Here is a 25,833-nt window from a genome sequence, read left to right on the forward strand (position 1 = left end):
TTGAGATGGAGTCTCTCTCTGTCACCCAAGCTGGAGTGCAGTGGCACAATCTTGGCTCACTGCAACCTCTGCCTCCCAGATTCAAGTGATTCTTCTGCCTCAGCCTCCTGGGTAGCTGGGATTACAGGCGGGCGCTACCACACCTGGCTAATTTTTGTGGTTTTAGCAGAGACGGCTTCACCACGTTGGCAAGGCTGGTCTCGAACTCCTGACCTGAAGTGATCCACCCGCCTTGGCCTCCTATAGTGCTGGGATTACAGGCATGAACCACCACGCCCGACCTTTATTGTACTTTATATATGGTGAGCTAGTCCTTTTAAAGTACCTTTTCTTCTAAAATCTTTTGTTTCTGAGTCTTTTTTTTTTTTTTTTTTTGAGACAGGGTCTCACTCTGTCATCCAGGGTGGAGTGCAGAGTGCAGTGGTGCAAGCAGCTGGGACTACAGGCGTGTGCACCACACCCAGCTAATTTTTGTGTTTTTCATAGAGACAGGGTTTCACCATGTTGGCCAGGCTGGTCTTGAACTCCTGACCTCAAGTGATCTACCTGCCTGGACCTCCCACAGTGCTGGGATTACAGGTGTGAGCCACCACACCTGGCCTCTTTTCTGAGTCTTAACACTGTTTTTGCACTTCCAGGTTTTCTTTTCGTTCTTGTTTTTTCAGGCAGAGTTTGGCTCTTGTTGCCCAGGCTGGAATGCAATGGTGCGATCCCAGCTCACTGAAACCTCCGCCTCTCAGGTTCAAGCGATTCTCCTGCCTCAGCCACCTGAGTAGCTGGGATTATAGACACCTGCCCCATGTCTGGCTAATTTTTTTGTATTTTTAGTAGAGACGGGGTTTCGCTACATTGGCCAGGCGGGTCTCAAACTCTTGATGTCAGGTGATCTGTCCGCTTCAGCATCCCAAAGTGTTGGGATTGCAGGCGTGAGCCACCACGCCCAGCTGCATTTTTGGGTTTTCAAAGAACCACCAGGACTTTCGACAACAAACCCACATGCCAGCAGAGCTCAGCAATATTAACACTAAAACCCTGGAATGTTTATGTGGCTAGCCTTGGGCTACCAGTCGGTGAGTCAATGAATATGATCCTCTTCAGGAAATAAGTCTCAAAACCTCAAGATACACATCTGTTTTCCACTTAGGACAGGTGATTGCTAACCATACGTAATCATAAGGCCATCCATGAACATTTCTCCAGTATCAAGACTTCGACATTATTGTATTCTAGGGAAAAGCCCTTCAAAGGGTAAATTGATGAGATTGAATAAATAGGAAAGAACATTAATTACGTTCTGAATTTAGCTAAAACAGAATCAGCAGTTTGGAAAGCCAACTTTTCCTGCTGACATGTTTCAGACACCATGCTGGGTACTGGAGACTAAGAAGCCACTTTGCCCAGATGAAACCCTGTGTTTCCCTGCACAGCAAACTCTCCTGCCTCGGCACCCAGGGGTGTTCCTCCATGGAGGACACAAGATCGGAGAACTTGGAGGGCTGGTGTTTACACTGTACGTTTTGTTTTTAAAAATACTCCACAAGGGTCTGTGAAGGAGAGAGGGTGCATCTGGCACTTGAGGAAACATACAGAAAATTTAAATCACTCATTCAGAGTCAAAAAGCAAATTTGTGACAACAAACAGGCCTAGAACCTGGGTCTCAATTTCAAGTTGTATTCTGCCCATACTGCTGTACTGTTGGCTTCAAACTAGGTAGCTCTAATTATGGTTAAAGAATTATAAATCTGCCTTAAGGGAACCCAATTTGAAAACAGAAATACCCTTAATATTGTATGACAAAATGGGGAGGAGTGGACGAAGGGCAGGAAGTATGAATTACTTGCATTTAAAAAATATTTCTCACTTTATATAAATTTCTTTTCATACAGATTATTTCATAAATGCACCCTTTTTTTCTGTTTTTCTTTGAAATGCTTTCATTATATTGTTTTGTGGTAAAAACCACATAACATTAAATTTACTACCTTTTTTTTTTTTTTTGTGACAGAGTTTTGCTCTGTTGCCAGGTAGTATCTTTATGGCAATGTGAGAACAAACTAATGCATCTATCTATCTTTCTGCCAGTACCACGCCTTCTTAAATACTGTTGCTTTGTAGTTTGCTATAAAGTCAGGAAGTGTGGAGCCTCCAACTTTGTTCTTTTTCAAGACTGTTTTGGCTACTTAGCGCCCCATGAGAGTCCCTGGGAATTTTAGGATAATTTTTTCCCTTAAGAAATGCATCTTTTAAAAAATCGAGTTAATACTGTAAGTCCTGTTATATTTCTCCTCCCTTTCAGAAACTCTGTGATGCTTATTCATTAGTGTCTATATAACTAGTTATATAAACAAAAACCTCTGGCATCCAAGGTACATTTTCCATGACAACGAATGAATTTTTAGGCATGTATTAATCAAAAAAGTCTACATAGTTCCATAAGATTATCTCTAAACTGCATGCATGCCAAGGACTGTGTGAAGATCAGAGTTACAACCACATGTGAAAGTCCTATTATTGCAAATAGCTTTCATAGGAATGGCTCATTGTCAAATATTAGTAGTGAGATATTTATTGTGAGGCATCTAAAGTGAATCCACATGTAGGTCTTTGTAAAAAATATGCATTTAAACAATATTCCTCCAAAATAATAAAAGAAATTCTTCACCTTAAACAACCTGTTAATTTTTCTACAATATCATCTGACCTGATTTCCCCAACAAGGGGGGAACTCTGGAGCCAGACTGTCTGGGATCAAATCCAGCTCTGCCAGTAACTGTCTGTGAGAACTTGGGCAAGTTACTTAACCTCCTGATGCTTCATTTGTGTTGTCTGCAACACTGAAACGAGCTACCTCTTCACGTTCTTGTGAGGATTGAGTGCTAGATCCATGTTAGCATTTACCATCATGACAGTGATAATCCCTGTGTATTATTTTCTGTTCAGGTGAGAAACATATTTACTACTAATATGTATTCCCTACTTCACTGAAAACAATTTAAAGTTTAGGGATTCATTTCAGGCTTAGCTATCAAAGGAAAACATCTATTTAGTCATTCAGAGTCGTAATCCACACGCCCAGCGTTTCTATTGGAGAAACCCAATGCTCCCAATGTCACAGCAGCACTCTTGCCGTCACATCGTGCAGCTGCTCATGGGGGAATTTTTTCAAAAGAGACAGCACACAGTGGAGGAGCAAAGGCCTGAGAGCCCACCAGACCTGGGTTCATATCTGAATTCTACCCTTTCTTGGCTTAATAAAAACCAGGAAAGTTCCTTTGTTTGTTGGCCAAGAATATGTCTAAAATTTGTTTTTCTTTTTAGAGATAGAATCTAGCTCTGGTTGTCCAAGGTAGATTACAGTGACAAAATCACAGCTCACTGCAGCCTTGCATTCCTTGGGCTCAAACAATCCTCCTGCCTCAGCCTCCCAAATAGCTGGTACTACAGGTGTGTGTTGCTACATCTGGCTTTTAAAGTTTTTATTATTATTTATTTTTATTTATTTATTTATTTATTTTAAGATGGGGTTTCACCATGATGGCCAAGCTGGTCTTGAACTCCTGACCCCAGGTGATCCACCCATCTCGGCCACCCAAAGTGCTAGGATTACAGGCGTGAGCCTCTGCGCCCAGCCCAGTTTTTTTTTTTTTTTTTTTAAATTAAACTTTCATTTTAAGAGAACTGTAAACATCCAGTTGTAAGAAATCACACGTAGAGGGCCTGGCACGGTGTCTCAGAGCCGTAATCCCAGCACTTTGGAAGGCCAAGGCAGGCAGATCACCTGAGGTCAGGAGTTTGAGACCAACCTGGCCAACACGGTGAAACCCTGTCTCTACTAAAGATACAAAAATTCGCTGGGTGTGGTGGCGTGCACTTGTAGCCTCAGCTACTCAGGAGGCTGAGGCAGGAGAATCGCTTGAACCTGGGAGACAGAGGTTGCTGTGAGCTGAGATCGCGCCACTGCACTCCAGCCTGGGTGACACTGCAAGACTGTCTCAAAAAACGAACACAAAAAAGAAATCTCACATAAAAGATCTTGTATGCTATTTACCCAGTTTCCCCCAGTAATAATATCCTGCAAGACCGTAGTACAGTATTATAACTGGATATTCACATTGATAAAATCAAGATGTAGAACCATTCAATCATAAGCATACCACATGCTGCCCTTTCCCCTAACCCTGACTTGTGGCTATTGGAGAAGTCTTTCTGTAGGCATATGCGTTTTTTTCTCTTGGGTAAATACCAAGAATTGAAATGGCTAGATTGCATGGTGAATGGAAATTTAACTTTCTAAGGTTACTACTATGTGTTTTCAAAATTGCTGTGTCATTTTGCATTCCCGTCAGCAACATATGAAAGTTTCAGTTGCTCCATATCCTTGCAAGCACTTGATACTGTCAACCTTTTTTTTTAAAAAAAGAAAAATTTTGGTAAATACACATAACATGGAATTTGCCATCTTTACCATTTTTAAGTGTAAGGTTCAGTAGTAACCAATGCTTTCATCCATCTCCAGATCTCTTGTCATCTTGTATATCTAAGTCTCTGTACCCATTAAAGAAAATTCTCCATTCTCCAGAACGCTGGCAACCAGCATTCTATTTTGTTTCTATGAATTTGACTACTATAGATACCTCTTATAAGTGGCATCATACAGCATTTGTGCTTTTGTCACTGGCTTATTTCATTTAGCAAAGTGTCCTCACGGTCAACTGTGTTCGTCTAAGGCATGCATATGTAGCATGATTTCCTTCTTCTTTTTTTTTTTGTGAGATGGAGTCTCACTCTGTCACCCAGGCTGGAGTGCAGTGGTGTGAGCTCTGCTCCACACCTGGGTTCAGGCAATTCTTCTGCCTCAGCCTCCCAAGTAGCTGGGACTACAGTTGTGTACCACCATGCCTGGCTAATTTTTGTATTTTTAATAGAGACAGGGTTTCACCATATTGGCCAGGATGGTCTCGAACTCCTGATCCACCTGCCTCGGCCTCCCAAAGTGCTGGGATTACAGGCATGAGCCACCGTACCCACCTCCTTATTTAAGAGTGCATAATATTCCATTTCATATACATACAACATTTTGTTTATCCATTCATTTTCCAGTGGGCACTTGAGTTGCTTCCACCCAAGCTTCCACCTATTTTGATTAATGCTGCTATAAACATGAATGTACAAGTGTCTTTGAGACCCTGCTTTCAATTCTTTTGGGTAGATACCTGAAATAGAATTGCTGGATTGTATGGTAATTCCGTTTTTAATTTTTAAAGGAACTGCTGCTGTTTTACACAGCAGCTGCACCATTTTGCATTCCCACCAAAAGTGTATACAAGGGTTCCAACTCCGGCACATCTTCACCAGCATTTGTTTTGTGTTTGTTTTGATAGTAGCCATTCTAGTGGGTATGAGTTGGTATCTCAATGTGGTTTTCATTTGTATTATGGGTGCTTAGTTGCCAACTGCAGAAGTCTCTTCAGCTTGTTTAAGCAGAAAGGGATTTATTCAAGGATATTAAATAGCTTGAGGAATCTCCAGGAGGGTCAGAAAGTCAGATCTGGAGCCTACACAGCTAGAAACAAAAACAAAACTGTTCTGCAGGACTGCCTCGGCCAGACTTTAGTGCTGCCACTGCTGGCACTGCACCTGGCTCTGCTAACGCCGGATTCGATACACACGACTCTGCATCATTCCTACCCCAAAGGCCAGACTCCTCTTCACCATCCAAGTAAGAAAAATGGTCCAGGACAGCACCTGCTTCCCTGCGCTGCTTTCAGACTGAGACTTGTGTGAGTAAGTCTGGTTGGGGGAGCCTGCACCCTAGCTGCTAGGTGCTGGGAAAGGGAGTTGGGCTTCTTTGGAGACACCAGATTCACAAAGTGGGAAATTAATATAGGAAGGGTTTTCGAAGACAAATACAAAGCATGAGAAGTATCTACTGTGTTTTTCTATTCTATTTATAAATAGGGATAATTATAGCTGCCTCACTGACTTATTTTGAAGATGAAATGAGATCTCTCATGTAAAATGTTTAACACAGTGCCTGGCCTAGAGTAGGTGCCAATAATGTTGATTTTCTCTTTTCTGTCAGTAAAATGTAAGCATCACTTCCTGATGTGACGTAAGGGTATTAGTGTAGGCAGCTGTATAATACAATTTTAGGAACCTCAAAGGAGCTCTATGACCCCCTAATAATTCTATCTAACATAAAATTCCATGTGATTAAGTTTTAATCTTTAGAAGATGCAAGCCACCATTCATAATTCAAGATGAGATTTGGTTGGGGACAAAGGCAACCCATATCAAGGTTGTGAAATTCTGGGGAAGATTTGGGAACCGGACTTTAAGGAATTTAAATGGACACTGTTATTCACTATGGGTTTTCAGAAACCACAAACCGAGAAATAATTATGGACTTGAAAGCTTGACAGAGTCAGTGCTTCATGTAGATCACTTACATGTCAAATGGCCAGGATGCCCTGGCATCCCAGCAGGTGCTCCATGATCAACAGAAATCTCTGGATTCTCTCGGGTCTTTTAGTCATTGTAAGATAATCATGGTGCGGTAACTAATCCAGGAAGACTTAGCTTTAAGAAACATGACCAGGATAAAGTCATATACCCAAATCAAATGTCACATTTACAGTGTGTTAAATCTTAGTATTTTTGCTTTGTAATTTTGCTTAGTAATTAGCAAAATTACTAAGAATATGTGGTTGAATATCATAATGATTTAATGAACTATTTCACTCAAATGTGGTGAGTGGTTTTGCTTTTTTTAAGCTTCACCAAGAGGTTGTTTATAGATATACAGGACATCTGTTGCTTTTAACAAGCCAGCACCTATTTGAGGGGAGAATTTATCTGATAACCAATTAAGTTGAATACATTTCCACATATATATTGACTACTTGGCTGCTATCTTTTGTGGAATGCCTGCTTGAAATCTTTTGCTCCTTTTTCTACCAAGTTGTCTGCCTTTTTCTTACTGATTATAGTTCTTTATTTTTCTGGGAGATCTTTTGTGGCTATATGCAATACAAGTCTATTTTTCCATTCTGTGGCTTATCATTTTTTAAAAGGCATCTTAAGTAGAGAATCTTAATTTTAATAAAGTCTATTTTATCTTTTTTTTTTTGAGACAGAGTTTCGCTCTTGTTGCCCAGGCTGGAGTGCAATGACACGATCCTAGCTCACTGCAGCCTCCGCCTCCCGGATTCAAATGATTCTCCTGCTTCAGCCTGAGTAGCTGGGATTATAAGCATGTGACACCACGTCAGGCTAATTTTGTATTTTTAGTAGAAATGGCATTTCTCCATGTTGGTCAGGTTGGTCTCGAACTGACCTCAGGTGATCCGCCCACCTCAGCCTCCCAAAGTGCTGGGATTACAGGTGTGAGCCACCGCACCCAGCCTTACCAACTTTTTCAGTCAAAACTTAATGTTCTGTTCAAAAAATCTTTGCATACCTCAAGTTCATGAAGATGTGTTTTCTTTTAAGTGCTATAGTTTTACAAATTTGAGATTATTTACAATCCATGTGGTATTTGCTTTTGTGTGAGGTAGCAGTCAAAATGTATTTGATTTTTCCACTATTGTTTTCAATACATTTTCAGTATAGTTTTCTGAAAAGGCTTTTCTTTCACTCCACTGCAGTGTACCTTAGTCACACATGAAGTGAAGAAGTCTGGCTGTTTCTGGACTCTTGACTGTACTGCATTTATCTTGTGCTAATATGATACTCTCTTAACTGTTAAAGTAGCTTTATAATAACTCCTGAAATCTGGTAGCCTAAGACTCCCAAGTTTGTATTTCTTCTTTAATACTGCCTTGACCACTCCTAGCCCTTTGCATTTTATATACTTTGAGAACGAACTTGTCAAATTCCACAAAATAGCTGCTGGGACCACACAGACATTTTTACAATACCAAAGCTCCTAATTCATAAATATGGCATATCTTTCAGTAATGTTGTGCAGTTCTCAGTGTAGAGATCTTGCATCTTTATTTTATTCTTAAGTATTTGATAGGTTTCTATATTGTAAATGGTATTCTTTTTTAAAGTTACATTCTGTTTATTGCTGGTATATATGGTTTTAAATTTTGATGGTGCATCCAGCTGCTTTTCCAAATTTACTTGCTAACAATTTATTTATTTGCAAATAATGGCATTTATATTCCTTCCTGAACCTTTGATCTTTTAAAGTTTTTGTTTATTGACTAGGACCTTTAGTATGATGACTAATATGTGGTCAGAATGTGAATATTTGACGCGTTCTCAACATCAACATAATAAATCCTTAACAAATATTTCTTGCTTTTCTCCTAAATGAGATTCATTTGGAGCAGTCTGATATTCTCAGTAAAACCTAAAATGATCCCTTCTGCTAGTGGTGGTATGGGAGTATTTCTTGGATGTTTGACACAGACACTGGCCACCCCAGCTGACCTTGCCATTTTAAAATTAGGATGTTTCCTTGCTATGAATTATTTTACCACATATTTTGGATGTTAACCACTTATGAGATGTATGGTTTGCAAATATTTTCTCCCACTCTGTTGACAGTTTCCTTTGCTGGGCAGATTTTTGTCTGATGTAATCCCTTGATTTTAATTTTTAGGTATTATCCACTGATTTCCTACTGTGGAAAATGAGAATTTGGTAACTTTCCTTACCTCCACAATACCATGTCTTCTCCCAATGCAGTCGCTGTAATTTTGATTAGATGAATATTTTGTTAACATTATTATGCCATCAACCACTGGTCATTATTTTTCTTTTCCGGCCATTTCGCTTTCCTGGAGTTAACTGCAGTTTTTTGTTTGATTAGTTTTTCTTTAGAATCACTGTCATCACTGATTGAACCCTGGAGCCTTAAAAAGCATCTCCTCCACCCACCTTATGATTCCAGCCAGTATTGGTGGACAGTTCCATGGGAACTGAAGACCCATTTTCTACTCTTTCAGCTTTCTGTCTCAGGGTCTTCTTTGACACTTAAGGAGCCTACTGTGCCCATGTTCAAACTGCCCCATGTGCAAGGAGATAATGCCCTTTGCAGCGACTTGATGAATGCAAAATGACAGTGTGTAGATAAATGCTCCAATCACTTGTCTTTCAAGAGGCAATTCGGGGATCGATCACATAGATTGCTTGAGGACCTGATGGAATCAAGCTCCCATTGTCTACATAGAAATAACCTCAATAAATACACCATTTCTTATATTGACTTTTCCCCTTTCTCCTTCACAATATCACAAGTCCCTCACTCCTAGTTTCTGTGATCTCTGAAATAAACGAAGCCATGCTCTTAACTCAGGCTCTGTTTCAGGAGGAACCTCTTACTTTGCTGGTTGCCTCACTCTCAAGATACCGAGACACATCAGATATTTTATTAATCTTTCTAAAAACGTATTGCCAGGATCTTCTGATGTGCTTCAATATATTCTCTATGCCTGGTGTGGTGGTCAACCTTGCATATTCCATCTGGGATTTCTTTCGTTTCTCTCCTGCGCTACATCCCATTACCTGCATCCTATGTCATTTTGTTTGGTTAATACCCTTTTTATGAAGCACATCATTTAGTAGCTTCTTGAGAAAGGATATATGGGAGGCAAATTGTTTTATACTCTTTATTTGACCTTTATGTTACATTTAGTCAGATACAGAATTTTAGGTTGGAAATTTCTTTCAGAAGTTTGAAGGCATTTCTTCTGTTCAAATTTAAAGCTGTTCTGGGCTGGGTGTGGTGGCTCATGCCTGCAATTCCAGCACTTTGGGAGACTGAGGTGGGTCAACTGCTTCAGCTCAGGAGTTTGAGACCAGCCTGGGCAACATGGTGAAACCCTTTCTCTACAAAAATTACAAAAAAATTTAGCTGGGCATGGTGGCAGGCCTTTATAGTCTCAGCTACTCGGGAGGTTGAGGCAGGAGGATGGCTTGAGCTTGGGAGGTGGAGGCTGCAGTGAGTCGAGACTGTGCCACTGCACTCTAGCCTGGGTGACAGGGCAAGACTCTGTCTCAAAAAATAAAAATAAAGATATCCTGATATTCCTTGGTATCTGACCTGATCTTTTTCTCTGGAAATGTAGATCTTCTCTTTGACTCCAGTGTCCTTGAAATTTCACAATGATGTGCTCTGGTAAAGGTCTTTTTCATCCATTGTGTTCTTTCAATCTAGAATCTGATATTCTTTAATACTGGAAAAATTATTGAAATGCTCTAATGATTTCTTCTGTTTTCTTTTTGGAAACAGATTGGATATTAAATCTCCTGGGCTGTTAATTTTCTTTTTTTTTTTTTTTTTGAGACAGAGTTTCACTCTTGTTACCCAGGCTGGAGTGCAATGGCCCGATCTCGGCTCACCGCAACCTCTGCCTCCTGGGTTCAGGCAATTCTCCTGCCTCAACCTCCTGAGTAGCTGGGATTACAGGCACGCACCACCATGCCTAGCTAATTTTTTGTATTTTTAGTAGAGACGGGGTTTCACCATGTTGACCAGGATGGTCTCGATCTCTTGACCTCGTGATCCACCCGCCTCGGCCTCCCAAAGTGCTGGGATTACAGGCTTGAGCCACCACGCCCGGCCCTGCTGTTAATTTTCTTAACTTTTTTCTTCAACATTTTCATTTTTAAAATTTTTAAAAAATTTTTTGAGAAATTTCAACTTTATATTCTAAGCCTTCTAATTAAATTATTCAGTTATGCTATCATATTATTTTCTAAGAGCTCTTTTTGTTCTTTTGAAACCCAACTTTAAAAGTACTCTGCCCTTGAGTCACGGTTGCAACATCCTTCTGAAGATACTTTTTCTTTTGATGTTTTCCTCACCTTGCACAGTCTGTTTCCTCTGTTTTCCCCAGACTACTTTTTCTCTTTCATTTATTTGTAATCGCTGGTTGTCTGCTCATTTGTAATAGCACAGGACTAAAAGACTAACTGCAAGCTCTAGATACAATGTGGGATACTGGGTACGCCAACTATGATTTTCACTGAATGTTATCTAGCTGGGCAGTTTAGCCAAGACACGTCTGACATCAAGATCTTAATTAGGTCTTTTCACTTGCATTGGTCAGATTTCACAGAGAAGACTATTCAATATTCTGTTGAAGGATGGTAAAGATCTGGCTGCCAGGATTCCGTAAGAAAAGGAGGATGCTGGCCTTCTTATCCATCATGTAAATATCCGCTGTTTTGAGGATGGTCCCCCTGTCATCTACTGTATCCAGTATTCTTAACACATCCAAAATAAACAGCCACACACTTATTGAAATCATATCATACGTGCATTTTAAAAGAATAAATAACTTTATATTTCATTTGCATAACATTTTATTGTTTGCATATTGCATAGTGAAAAGAACAGAGTCAGATGACTCATGGTCAGGCTCAGCTAGTAACTTGCTGTGCAAATTGGGTAGATCTCTTAACCTTGCTAAACCCTTATTTCCTCATCTCAAAAACGGAGATAATACTTATAGAATTGCTAAATATTGAATGAGATACTTACACTGTCTGTTTTCCTCTTAGTCAAAATAATTCTATAGTTTGCTATTGCTAACTCCTTGTTCATCATCTCAATGCTAACTGTTCTCAATAAATGCATTAAGACAATTGGTACCAATGTAACACTTTAATTTTGGGTATTAACAATAGCAAAAGAAAAACAAACTCAAAAATGATCCTACCCTTTAATATTTTTAGAATACTGGCTTTTAAATACTTATTGATACTATCCCATCAAGAATTCAATTCGTGTAAAGATTTTTTTTTTCTTCTTAAACCTACTCAAATCGAATACCTACATATGTGAAAAACACAAGATTACATGTGTAATTACTTTACAGTTTCCTCTCTGGCATAATATAAGTAAAATACATATCATGGGCAGTTAAATACTCCCCCCCCAACATTAGGGATGATAATATATATAAAGATTAATTCCTTATGCATTATCCCTAATGTAAAGAAAATCACAGGTATTTTATACTGCTTGTCAAGAATACATACACATGGTAGACACATCTAGACATACACACCCCTTCTAAGAATATTTCAACCATCATTAATATCTTCGGTATCATCCCTTACAACTGTTTGTAGTTGAAAACATAAAACTCCCTTTTAAGGTAATTCTGCATGAAACTGTATTATAAAATACTTTTGTTAAACAAAACTGAATGTGTGTGTTGAACCCCCAAAAACTCAAAGTACTTGACTACTCTTAAAAGATAAACAAAATTCTTGTACATTATAAAAAAATTCAAGCTGCTCTGCAACCCTCCTTTGCTAAAAGTTAGATACATTACACCACTCCAGCAACAGATTAATAAATAAGGATTAAATATTCTATTTTACAAAAACATACAGAATGGCCAATATAAAAGTGAAAACCTTGCTTGAGAATTTATCAAATTATGTTCATTAAGAAGGAATAAGACATGGTATAAAATGATCACTAAATTTATCTCTCTTAAGATAATCACGAGTTATCTAAAAATACCATGGCACCCTTGTTACAAACATTATTGTTTTTTTTTTAAAAAAGACTGTTTCCTGGAACTAGAGGACTATTTGTCTCATAGCTTTTATTAAGCAAACTTGATATAACCACCACACAGTGGCAAGAGATAGACTAGCTGTTTCCAGCTGCAGAAAATATTGAATTCTACCCTAAAGTACAGATCATTTGCAATATAACCCACAACAGTTAAAGCAAATCATAGTGCAGTTTGTACTGAATTTCCTTATTTTTGCTTTCAATGGAGTATATTCATTTTCCTGTCACGTGAGATCAGTTTCTTTTGCTCAGTAACTATTTTCATGTCCAGCCAAGATGTAGAGATTGCTGTGTGCAGTAGGATTTTCTGTTGGCCTGCTTTCCAAAACGACAACCCTGTAATTAAACCAAAACAGAGGGCTTAAGAGTAACAGATTTCACACATCAAATACTAAAATCAAACTAGGAAAGAATATCATTGTTCTCATTTCAGTAAGATTACATAAGGATCATAGATGTACAATCAAATTCAGCTTTACATTTTACAGCTTTAAAACACAGTAAGAATTGATGAAAATAAAATATTGAAGACATTTTGGAATAGTCTCATTATCTTATTCCAACTAAAAAATTTAGGCTGGGTGTGGTGGCTCACATCTATAATCCCAGAACTTTGGGAGGTTGAGGCAGGGGGATCGTTTGAACCTAGGAGTTTGAGACCAGCCTCAGCAAGATGGCAAGACCCCATCTCTACAAAAAAATAAAATAATTGGCTGGGTGGGGAAGCCTGCGCCTGTAGTCCCAGCTACTCGGGAGGCTGAGGCAGGAGAATCCCTTTAGCTGAGGAGTTGGAGGATGCGGTATACTGTGATTGTGATTGTGCCACTGCACTTCAACCTGAGTGAGAGAGACCCCTTCTCAAAAAAAAAAAAAAAAAAAAAAAAAAAAACCAACAAACAAAATCTGCTTACTCATTTATGCCAACAAAAGGTATAATATAATACTTCAGGAATTTACACTAATAGGAAGAGGATGGAAGAAAAGCCAAGAGAATAAAACAGGGCTCTAAGAGACACTCATCCAAACTGTTCTTCAAGGTATTTGAAATAACTTTTTTAAAAAAGCATGAAATGGGGCCCCTCTCTCTAGTTGCTGAAACAAAAGTAGATAAAAGAATCCAATCAATGGACTGACAGAAAAAAAAAAAATCAAGTGCTATTCCAAACATTTTAATTGTGGGGAAGAGAATTTGAGAACAGAATAAAAAATACTATACCCATGCAGAGAAAAATGTCTCTAGAAGGATTACAGGTGGCTCACACCTGTAATCCCAGCACTTCGGGAGGCTGAGGCGGGTGGATCACCTGAGGTTGGGAGTTTGAGACCAGCCTGACCAACATGGAGAAACCCCATCTCTATTAAAAAAAAATATATATTTATATATATATATATGTGTATATATATATCTCATAAATCAAGGAGATGCCCATGTAAGAAGATAAGTAGAACAAGGCAGTAGTCTGAAGGAAGTAGTTTTTTAGAGCAAATATGATAGAGTGGAGAGAGAATACAAACAGGGAATAGTGAAGGAGAAAGCTCTGGGCGAAGAAGGAAACAAGGGAGAGAAACGGCTTCTGATGCCAAACCTCTACCAAGCAGAACTCTCTCACACTCGGTCTCTTTAAAGGATTATTTGCACCAGGATCAACGATGATCCACAATTTTTTTTTTTTGTTTTTGGTGAGATGGAGTCTCGCTCTGTCGCCCAGGCTGGAGTGCATCTTGGCTCACTGCAACTTCTGCCTCCCAGGTTCAAAGGATTCTCCTGCTGGGATTATAGGCACACACCACCACACCTAGCTTTTTGTATTTTTTGTAGAGACAGGTTTCACCATGTTGGCCAGGCTGCTCTGGAACTCCTGACCTCAAGTGATCCACCTGCCTTGGCCTCCCAAAGTGTTGGAATTACAGGTGTGAGCCACCATGCCCAGTCCACAATTCTTCTGTCAGTCCTTCCTGGCGAAGCAAAGAGGCTCTCATTCTACTCATTCTACTTCCAGAGTAATTTACCAGATGATCCTCAAATTCTCTTTTTGTTGCCTAACTAGTTACTAAGTTGCCATGCTCTATGGGCATAACTTATCTTACCTTTTTCTTTCTTTTTTTTTTTTTTTGAGATGGAGTCTCGCTCTGTCACTCAGGCTGGAGTGCAGTGTCACAATCTCAGCTCAATGCAGCCTCTCCCTCTCGGGTTCAAGTGATTCTCCTGCCTCAGCCTCCCGAGAATCTGGGACTACAGGCATGTGCCACCACGCCCAGATAATTTTTGTATATTTTTAGTAGAGACGGGTTTCACCATTTTGGCCAGGACTGTCTCAATCTCTTGACCTCGTGATTCACCTGCCTTGGGTTCCCAAAGTGGTGGGATTACAGGTGTGAGCCACCATGCCTAGCCGGGCTTACCTCTTCTATTCACTGTGGTAGTCATCATTTTTTGAAAAATCCCTGTTCTCCTATAAAACTCTCTTCAAAACTTTTATGAAGTTATAACTCCATTTTCCCCTCCTTCCTCAAGTGTCTAAAACTTAAGCAATGCGAACCTGAAGACCAGAGGTTCTCAATCCTTGTCTCAGGACTAATGTATACCACTCTAACCAACTTTGATGCAGTAACAACTTTTGTGGGTAAAGAAGAAGGAATGGGTATTTTATTAGTTATAGAAGTAGGCAGTTGGGCAACAGAGACCCTGTCTAAAAAAAAATAAGTAGGCAGTAGATTTTAGATATCAAAAGCTACAGCTACTACATTTTTTTCATGACAGTTTTGCAACTTGTCTTTTACTTGGGATATAAAGAAACCACATAATTCTTTTAAACTTAGACTGACCTTAGGAACGGAATCAAACATTTTCTAATATAAAGGCAAATATCAGGAGGTGCATATTCCTAACAGTTAATGGAAGGCAGCACACCAAGAAGAAATGAAGACAAAGGGGCCCAAAACAGCTCTAATGGTACTAGGGACATCAACATCCATATCAACACATTTTGTCTCAGTTGTCTCTAGAATGACAATCCTCACACTGACAAAAGATTACTTAGTCAACTTATTAAAATATTATTCAATCTCTCAGTAAAGACACAGAGAAATTTCTCTAAGTCAATGAGCTTCTAAGAGTTTTGTTTGAAACAATTGCAGACTGACAGTATAAGAGCACGACCTTTGAACTCCCTTGGTAATTAAATTAATACAACCAAACTCTTACCTGTCTGATCCTAATAAGCGGAAAACTCTTGTTTCATCTGAAATCTCCTGGGTAACCTATGAAAGAAAAATACCTATCAGTAACATCTTAGTCCCCATATTACCTTAATAATAATTTAAAATTAATTTAGATAATAATTTAAAATTAATTTTAAAATAATTTAGAGCAATTATTAACACAAATAGTTTTTGGTAGACTTAATTCCTCAAATAAAATAAATTTCAGTAAGTTTTTTTGACTGCATATTATTAGAAATGAACCCACATTATGGAACATCTAGTACGGGTCAAGCACTCTACTTAGAAGAACTCTTTATGATATGCATTATAATTCTCATATAATTGAAGAAGAAACTAAGACTCAAAGAGGTTAAATAACTTGTTCAAGGTCATATAATGGGCAGACTCAAGACCTAAATACAGGTTTGTTGGAATGCAGAGCCTCTCTGGAGGCCAAGGCTTGAGGTCAGGAGTTGAGACCAGCTTGGGCAACATAGTGAGACCCTGTCTCTACAATATTAAAAATTTTAGCTGGGCATACTGGCACATGCCTGTAGTCTTAGCTGCTCAGCAGGCTGAAGTGGAAGGATTGCTTGAGCCCAGGAGTTCAAGGTTACAGTGAGCTATGATCACACTACTGCATTCCAGCTTGGGCAACAGAGCAAGACCCTATATACTCTGCTCTGCTTTCTGCAAAGCTGCAAAGGGTGCTCAGCCATGTGCAGATACTATCCCAAAGTGCCTGCAGTTTGTGGGGGCAGGCCTTCACCAATAGCAGTTGGTGTATAAATGCTCCAGCCTCCTCACCTACAAATGAGTCAATTCTGAGGTGTATTTTACCTCATTCCTCAGTGGTTCCCACTGGATTAAGCCCTGGTTGCTCTTAGTGGGAACCAGCTTCTTAATGTGTTCTTTATTGGCTTTTTGCCCCTCTCCATCCTCCATTCCTCACTCCATCACTTATTTTCTGGAATCTATTCTCAAATAAACTACCTGTATTTGAGTCCTTGTCTTAGGGTCTACTTTTAGAGTAGATCCACACAAAGACCGTGTAGATATAAAATAAGTTAAAAAAAAAAAAAGTCCAGTATCAAGGAGTTTGCAGTCTACTTGGAAAAACAGAATTAATAAGCTTGAATCAGAAAATAAATGAGGTGCTATACTAGTTGGAGCTGATTTTCAGAGTATTAAGTTCAGAGATGTTCTAATCACTGTGGACTGCAGTGACTGAATATTATTACTTTATGAAAGAGGTTAAGGCTTCAGCTAGGCCCAAGTTGAAGGATGAGAACATAAGCTAAAAAAGGTAATCAAGATGAGTTAAAAATAGGCAGGGTGTGGTGGCTCATGCGTGTAATCCAGTACTTTGGGAGGCCAAGGCGGGTGGATCACCTGAGGTCAGGAGTTCGAGACCAGCCTGGCCAACATAGTGAAACCCTGTCTCTATTAAAAATACAAAAATTAGCTGGATGTGGTGGCGCATGCCTGTAATCCCAGCTACACAGGAGGCTGAGGCAGGAGAATCGCTTGAACTTGAGAGGCAGAGGTTGCAGTGAGCTGAGATCGTGCCACTCACTCCAGCCTGGGTGACAGAGTGAGACTCTATCTCAGGAAAAAAAAAAAAAAAAAAAAAAAAAAAAAAAAAAAAAAAAAAAAAAAAAAGAGTTAAAAATAGATATTTAGGATATGGAATCAGTATTTCATGATATAGTAAGAAATAAGGATATTCGGTAGATTTCTAACCACAGGAATGACAAAATGAAAATAGCATTTAAGAATAATTAACCATATGATAATAAATAGGACTGTAGGTTTCATCAAGTGCAGGGACTTGGTGACATTTAGTGGCATATATCAGTAACTTGATAAACTTATATATTCAAAGACAGCTGACTTATGTCATTTCCTCCTGGAAGCATTCTAATTCTGCATTCACATAAGAGGTGGGACTATTCATTTATATATAAATGAGAGTGTAGATAAAACTAAAGATAAATGCAAACAGAAGAAGTTTTTGCGCTTTAAGTAAGTTCACAAATTTGTTAGGCCATCGTTAGAAGAATCACACAAGTACTCACATAAGTGGGAAATATCTTTGTTAGTATTATCTTAGCTAGTAGGACTCATCCTTCAAGTTGGAAGCCCAAATCCTATCTCCTGCATGAAATATATCCTAATTATCTCAGCTAGAAGTGATTTAAAGAGACCCTTCAAATCCAGACTCTATCACTTGACTATTTATATAACTCTGGGCAAGTTACTTAACCACTCTGTGGCTGTAAAAATGGCAATATAAATAGCATCTACTTCTACTGGGTTATTTTGAGCCTGAAATAAGCAAATATTTGTAACATGCCTGGAACACAGTAGGTATTATATGAGTTTGATATTATTTGCAGTAATAGTGTCTTGAACATAGTTGGTAGTCAGTAGTTATTAAATGAGTCAATTTTCTTTCCTTTTTTTTTGTTTTTGAGACAGAGTCTTGCACTGTTGCCCAGTCTGGAGTGCAACGGCGCAATTTTGGCTCACTGCAACCTCCGCCTCCTTGGTTCACACTATTTTCCTGCCTCAGCCTCCCAAGTAGTTGGAATTACAGGGGCACACCACCAAACCCAACTCATTTTTTGTATTTTTAGTAAAGATGGGGTTTCACTATGTTGGCCAGACCAGTCTCGAATTCCTGACCTTGTGATCCCCTTGCCTCAGCCACACAAAGTGCTGGGATCACAGGCGTGAGCCACTGCGCCTGGCCAATGAATCAATTTTCTTAATTTCCCTTAGTCCTATGCTCTAGTATGTATTAATTTAGATCTTAAAATATATTTAAAAAGAAGCTACATATTTAGAGATTATGGAAAACCCTTATTTAGAAAAGTTTTACAAGCTTAGCAACCATATTTATGAATAACAAATTAAAGAAATCAAATTGTGTAAACCTATATTTTGCAATTCCTAGTGGCCATTGAGAATTTTAAAATATGATACAAAAGTGAATATATTCGAAGGGAAAATACTGGCTCTTTTGTTCTACCAGTTCATAGCATTAAAAGCACTAAACACAGTAATGTAGGTCCAGACAAGAAATGTATAAAATGAGTGTTTCAACATTTAAAATTGTTAGTGCGAATCAGTGGAGGTAATCTGAGAAGGCTTACCTCATCTGACTTGAAGCTTTTACCCTGCATCCCATGTTTCCAGAAAGCCAACACACTGTCTTGAAGACATACTAAAAATGATAAGGGAGAAGTGAAACTAATATAAAGCACAAAGCATTTCACTATTAATTTTCTCTATTTTTAATAAATGATAATTTAAGCCTGTTTAAGTGTCTAGTGCAAAACTCCAATGTCTAGACCATTATTTTTCAACATTTTTGTGGCTAAAACATGCCTAAGCTCGAGTAATTTACTGAGGTAGGGTTATGCAAGCTTTCAAAGATACATATAAAAGTTGTTCATTTAAATATGAACTAACTTCTGATAAGGTGGATGTTGGCATAATTAATTTATTTTGTCTTAAATGAATAAAATCATAAAAACATATATAACTGGGCTTTTGCATTTAAAACATTGTTGTTTAAATACTGTAACATATTCAGAAGTAGTTTTAAACAAGCATCTTTTATTTATGTTCACATTTTCTGTGTAACAAAAGAAATTAAAAAAAAAAAAAAACCTGACTGGGCATAGTAGCTCATCCCTGTAATCCCCACACTTTGGGGGACTGAGACAGGTGGTTCACCTGAGGTCAGGAGTTAGAGACCAGCCTGAGCAATATGGTGAAATCCCGTCTTTACTAAAAATAAAAAAATTAGCCAGGCGTGGTGGTGTGCGCCTGTAGTCCCAGCTACTCAGGAGCCTGAGACAGGAGAATTGCCTGAACCCCAGAGGAAGAGGCTGCAGTGAGCCAAGATCACGCCACTTCACTCCAGCCTGGGCAACAGAGTGAGACTTCATCACAAAAAAATAAAATAAAACAAACGAGACTAAACTAAACTAAAATAAACCTGCCCCACAATCCAACATTTAACCACGCATTGAATATTTAGGATCTGTGAGTCAATTCTTACATAAAATTTGTAGTATTTAACCATTATAAGGTAAGTATTAGAGATAAATAGATGTAGAAAAGCATAGTTAAAGGTGATGGAGAAAAGCCATTGAAAGTTACTTGTTTTTATTACACTATTGGCTTTTTGTAAAAAGTTAATGTAAGAATGTTCTGGGAACATAATTAAGCTCAATCAAAAATAAAGTATTTGACAAAGACAAATCACACGTTTCACTGCAAATAAAAAATCCAGTTACTGATTTTATTTTTAAGAGGTGTTGTAAAGGTATTTTCCCCCAGGAGGATTCTTGTAATTATTCCAAGGTTTATTGGCAAGAAAAGATGGTAGCCTAGGAGGAACAAATTTTTGTGTAACCAAATTACCAAAATAATTTGGCATATCTGAAAAAGTTGAGGTATCAGTGTGTTTCAATGAAAGTGAAGAGGAATTAAGGATTCTAATGTCAGAATCTCTCTAAAAAATATTAGAACCAAACTGGCATGTAATAGCTAGTAGGACATAAAGGAGTAAAAGAAGAAACTAGTTTCCAAAATTCCTTTTGTCCTGACATCTACAGTAAGTTTAGGTTTTCTGCTTTAATCAAATAAATTTCCCAATCACAAGCAAAATATTTTCATGTAAAATGTCATACAGAGGCACAAACACTTTTTGTGATAGGGTAGAACTCTGATTGAGAGATATGTATTAATTTTTTTTTTTTTTAAGAGAGAGGTTTTCACCATGTTGGCTTGATCTCCTGACTTCGTGATCCAACAATCTTGGCCTCCCAAAGTGCTGGGATTACAGGTGTGAGCCACCACACCCGGCCTAAAATATTTTTTTAAAATAAAAAAACTTTCTATGTAATGAAAATCATGTTTTTAAAAGTATATAATTATAGGCCAGACACAGTGGCTCATGCCTGTAATCCCAGCACTTTGGGAGGCTGAGGTGGGCAGATCCCCTGAGGTTGGGAGTTTGAGACCAGCCTGACCAACATGGTAAAACCCTGTCTCTACTAAAAATACAAAATTAGCTGGGTGTAGTGGTGCATGCCTGTAATCCCAGCTACTCAGGTGAATTGCTTGAACCCTGGAGGCCGAGGTTTCAGTGAGCCAAAATTGCACCATTGCACTCTAGCATAGGCAGCAAGACAGAAACTCTAACACAAAAAAAAAAAAAAAAAAAAGTATGTAATTATAAAGTACATGTTATTTTTTATGGCCCAAATAAAAATTGCCACCTTCATTGTAATGCTTTTGATTTATAGTAGAATCATATTATGAAATGTTTAAAAATGTTTCCTCCCATGATTTTTTTCACAAGTTTTGTCACTGCTGGGGAAAATACTGACATATGATCAATGAGCATGCAAACAATGATAAACTGTAATAATTTTCATCATAAAACCAATGAGTATTAGACAGTGAAACATTAACTGACAAGGAAGCAAATTAAATGGCATAAAAGTTTATAAGTCCTGCAAGAACTAGCTATTTATATATAAATAGATCCAAAAGCAGTAATATCAACACAGACCATCCAGAATCTTACATGGCAAAGAACTGTAGCATATCTAACACTGTTATTTCATCACACAAATACCTTCATGATTGGGAAAGAATTGGGAGAAGTATAATTCACTTAATGTAGCAAAGGGAATAATGAACAGAAATTTTAGAAGTGATTATAAGTTTTAAATATTCAGGAAACAACAATAAAAGATTTATTATGATCTCAACCTGCACTGTCCAGTATGGGAGGAACCAGCTACATGTAACTATTTACATTAAAATTTGAATTAATTAAAATCTAAAAAACTAAAATGTAGCACTAGTCATGTTCCAGGTGCTTAAGAGCCACATGTGTTTAATAACTACTGTATTTAAGAGCATAGACACAGAATATTTCTATCTTTACAGAAATTTCCATGAGACAGTGCTGGTCTAGACAACCCTAAGTACAGAATGAATTTTAATAATCGTAAGTATTGCAAACTGATTTATGAAAAAAAGGAGACTTACCTACAGATTCAATGCGAAAATCAAAACTTAACTCAGAGGCCAGTTTCTTACTTGATTTTAATTTTCCTTGTAGATTTACAATTTTTACAAATTCTTAAAAAAAAAAAAAAAAAACAAGTCAAGACTGGACATGCAAATCTGCTAAAATAAATGTAACTTGATATATGTGGATTTTACATGGATATCATATAATATTCTTAATAAATTGCAACTCAAGTATACCAAATGGCAAAAAATACTGTAAGAGTGCCTCCACTGTTAAATGGCAATTCTGCTATTATTTTATTATTTTCTTTTTTATACAGTGTATATTAAATATTTACACTCTCATTTTTTAAAAAGCACATTTCTTCTTTAAAAATGGCTACCTTGGTGCTCAAATATTTAGCCATAAGAGGTGATTTTTTCCCCTTACAAATTACACATAAGTAACATTTTTAGTTAAAAAAAAAAAAAAGGTAAAATCTTGAATTATGGTTTAACAGAATAAATTCCATTAAAAGAACTGCTTTATCAAGTAGTATACTCAAAATAAACTTAAAAATAGTACTTACTGTCTAAACACACTAAAACGGTATCTCTCTCCAACTGTGTTACATGAATGGAATCTAACTGCTGGCTGCCTTAGGGAGTGAAAAACAGGTTACAATTATACTTTAAAACTTAGAGCCTAGAAAATAAACATAAATTCTGACTTTTGCTGTGATTTAAAATTGGTCTTTGAAATTTAACACAGAATTTATATTTTGTGATATTATCTTTCAAAAAATGCACGTAAATCAATTTAAGAGGACAACTATGTCAAGCATGGCTAATGCAGTTGAAAAAAACCTCAGTACTGCCTTTAATTAACATCTCAGCTAGCTCTCGAAAAGTAAGGTACAAAAATAAAATGAAGCAAAGGTTAAATACGAGGAGGAAAAGATGGATGCTACATATAATAGCTAGATTTTGTTCTACATTTTATATAGCCAATGGGAGATAGAAACAAGATCAATTGGGGAATCACAGCAAATCTTAAAAATAAGCTGGTGATTCAAAAAGGCACAGGATTAATAAAACAATGATTATTTTCTTGGTATAGGCATGTGTTTATAGGTAGGTGGCAGTTCTTTTACAAAGAGGACACTGAGTAACATAATGAACAATATTGTAACAAAATCCTTGCAGGGTACAACTCTCATCACTTTGCTGATATTTAAATGACTGCTTCTAACATCTGCTGATAGGTGTAATAACATTAAAAAATTTTGGTAAAACAATGCATTTTAAGCACTCAGATTGTTTGAATGGTATAGCTGACTCTAAGAAAAAAATTTAGATATTTAGAGCAGTCCTTCTTAATCTTCTTTTTGGGAAGCCTATGCATTGTCTCCCTTGAAAACTTCACATTCAAACATAAACACAGAATTTTATGTAATATTTTAGGGTATTTGTGGACCTTCTAAAGCCTACACATGGTGAAAAATCCAGATCTACAGAATGAATAAACTGTCCCTCAGGTAACACTTCAAAAATAGTTTTTCTTAGTTACTCTATGTTCAGACATTCACTCAACAAATATTTACTAATGGCTGACCATATGCTAAGGACCATTCTTGGAGATGAGCACATTGCAATAATAAATCAGACTGAGCCTAAGAGAGTCCTGAATAGAAGTTTAATGCTACAACTTGCCAGTTCAAGGCATAGCCTCTTAGTTCATACAGAGCATGTTTATAGACCAGTGCATACTGGAGCTGCTTGTACTGAGTTGTTGAATTTTCAGGAATTTTGTGAGCCAAATGACATCAGGATGATAGTTTGAAATTGCCCATGGCTGGAGTATTTGTACCACAGAAATAGGCAACTCTAATAAACGGTTGTACCCAAAAAGCCTATTGTTAGACATTTATTAGGGTATCACTGGTTCATACTGATTCTTATTTTGAAAGTGAATTTAGTGTAGGTTCTATATTATAATGAGTTCTTGTAACTTAGCCTATAAATAATCAAAAGCCAAAGGTTCTTTAATAAGAAGCATTAAGCATCAAACTTATAACACATGTAACAGACTTCTTCGAAAGGCAGTAAAGAATACAACAGTGATGAGTAATGAAACAGCCATCACTAAAGCTTGCTTGACATATGTAAAAATGGCCTAATAAACCTGGATTATAAATGACCAAATAATGCACCAGCACAACAAACAGGTAACTGGCAAAATGAGACCACTCCCCACCCACTTCACATATTATGCAGATTAAAAAAAATGATTTATTGAAATGATTTGTTCTAATTTTAAAGTCTAGGAATAAACTTCCCATTTTTTTTTAGATCTTTCACTGAGGTATGTCTGATTTAAATGGAAAGGCTCAGAAGCCACACCTAAGAAGCCTTTTCAAGTCTGAAAATCACATTCAATGATTCTAAAAGTAAGCAGTGGTGACAGAATAAAACATGATAAGGGAAGTTCTTTGCTTGAAAAGCTGGTAAGATTTTAAGAACTGCTTAGAACTTGGAGAGGCTGAGGCAGGCGGATCACTCGAGGTCAGGAGTTCAAGACTAGTCTGGCCTACATAGTGAAACCCTGTCGCTATCAAAAATACAAAAAATTAGCTGGGCATGGTGGCGGGCACCTGTAATCCCAGCTATTTGGGAGGCTGAGGCAAGAGAATCGCTTGAACCCAGGGGGCGGAGGTTGCAGTGAGTCGAGATCACGCCACTGAGCTCCAGCCTGGGCAACAGACTCCATCTCAAAGGAAAATGTATTTACTTAGCAAGTCCAAGATTCACTGGTAACAACTAAGACTTTTTCCTGTCAGGAATCATTAAAATTTTCGTTTGTTCAAATAATTTGTATCAAACTACCCCTGACAAATAGAAATCACAAATATATGTACATGATTCTATGGGCTTACTTGGGAAACTATGTTTTGAATATTTACAAGAGCCCACACTGCTGTTTTGCTTCTTTTATATACAAAAGTATCAACATTTTAACATAAGGTAAAAAATACTTACCTGCACCAATTTCTGTAAACCATGAAGATGCAGAATTCAAATTGATTGTCTCAAACTGAACTACCTGATTTGATTCGGTGCCTTTGCTAATAGCTACACAGACCATAGGGTATTCTTGTTCTGGTATCACCAGCATTTCAAAAACATTCAAAGGACTTGGCAAAGGAAAATCAAAGTGCTGAAAAAAATAAACAATAGAGCCATAATTTAGAAAAACAATCTCCCCACTCATAACATTGCTGAATAAAGTCAACAGAAAGACTCCCATCTTCTTCATTTATCTAATTCTGAAAAGCACTACCTCTAAGATGATAAGGATGAATGTTCTATAAAAATGTGCTGCAGAGAACTGGTCATATTAATCTCTATGACTGATAGTTCTGGAAATTTATTAATATCAGTTAAAGAGTAAATTTTAAGAACACAAAAACCCCTAAATCAAATAAACAACTACAAATAACTATACATGTTCTGACCCTAGATAGCAGTACTGGGATCTTCTAATTTTAGTTTCAGTTATACACCAGCGTTTTCTAAACGAGAAAAATGTGAACAAAATAATACCTTTATCAACATGAATTTCTGCATTGGCTCATACCACTGAAGTAAAACAATTCCAGACTGTAAAGCTCCACAGAGGTATTTATGTCCTGTGTAAGGGTTTCTGACTGAAAACAAATAAATAAAAAACCAGACACACTCAAAACACGGAATACTTTTATTGTATCTGTTAACTAGGATGACAAGAGTGGGAGGAAAATAAAAGAGACTGTGTCTTTTCTTTTGGTTTCATTACCTTTTCCATTTTATTTTCTTACCTCAATATTAAATTACATACGTTTACTTCTAAACAACTTTAATATACCAGGTTCTTAAACACAGGAACTTTTTAGAAGCACTAATATACAACCTAAAAAGCTGTTTTTTCTGTTCTTCCCTTCCTCTCTTCCTCCATCTTTCCTTTCTCTCTCTCTCTCTCTCTCTCTCTCTCTCTCTCTCT

General features: G+C 37.5%; 1 protein-coding gene across 3 annotated transcripts in view; it reads right to left on the minus strand.

Moving 5' to 3' along the window:
* Positions 1–11,305: 11,305 nt before the first annotated feature.
* MAP4K5 (mitogen-activated protein kinase kinase kinase kinase 5) overlaps positions 11,306–25,833 on the minus strand; it is a 114,643-nt gene continuing 100,115 nt past the window's right edge. For all 3 annotated transcript variants that reach the window (XM_017506742.2, XM_037730770.1, XM_037730771.1), the window contains 7 exons: positions 25,398–25,501; positions 24,834–25,011; positions 22,385–22,453; positions 21,831–21,923; positions 18,911–18,981; positions 15,754–15,809; positions 11,306–12,884 (listed from right to left, as the gene is read on the minus strand). In XM_017506742.2, the coding sequence (XP_017362231.1) occupies positions 12,797–12,884; positions 15,754–15,809; positions 18,911–18,981; positions 21,831–21,923; positions 22,385–22,453; positions 24,834–25,011; positions 25,398–25,501 (659 nt within the window). In that variant the 3' untranslated portion in view covers positions 11,306–12,796. The remainder of the gene's footprint in view (positions 12,885–15,753; positions 15,810–18,910; positions 18,982–21,830; positions 21,924–22,384; positions 22,454–24,833; positions 25,012–25,397; positions 25,502–25,833) is intronic.

This window comes from Cebus imitator, unplaced genomic scaffold (assembly GCF_001604975.1).
Source record: "Cebus imitator isolate Cc_AM_T3 unplaced genomic scaffold, Cebus_imitator-1.0 Scaffold358, whole genome shotgun sequence".
Classification (NCBI taxonomy): domain Eukaryota; kingdom Metazoa; phylum Chordata; class Mammalia; order Primates; family Cebidae; genus Cebus; species Cebus imitator.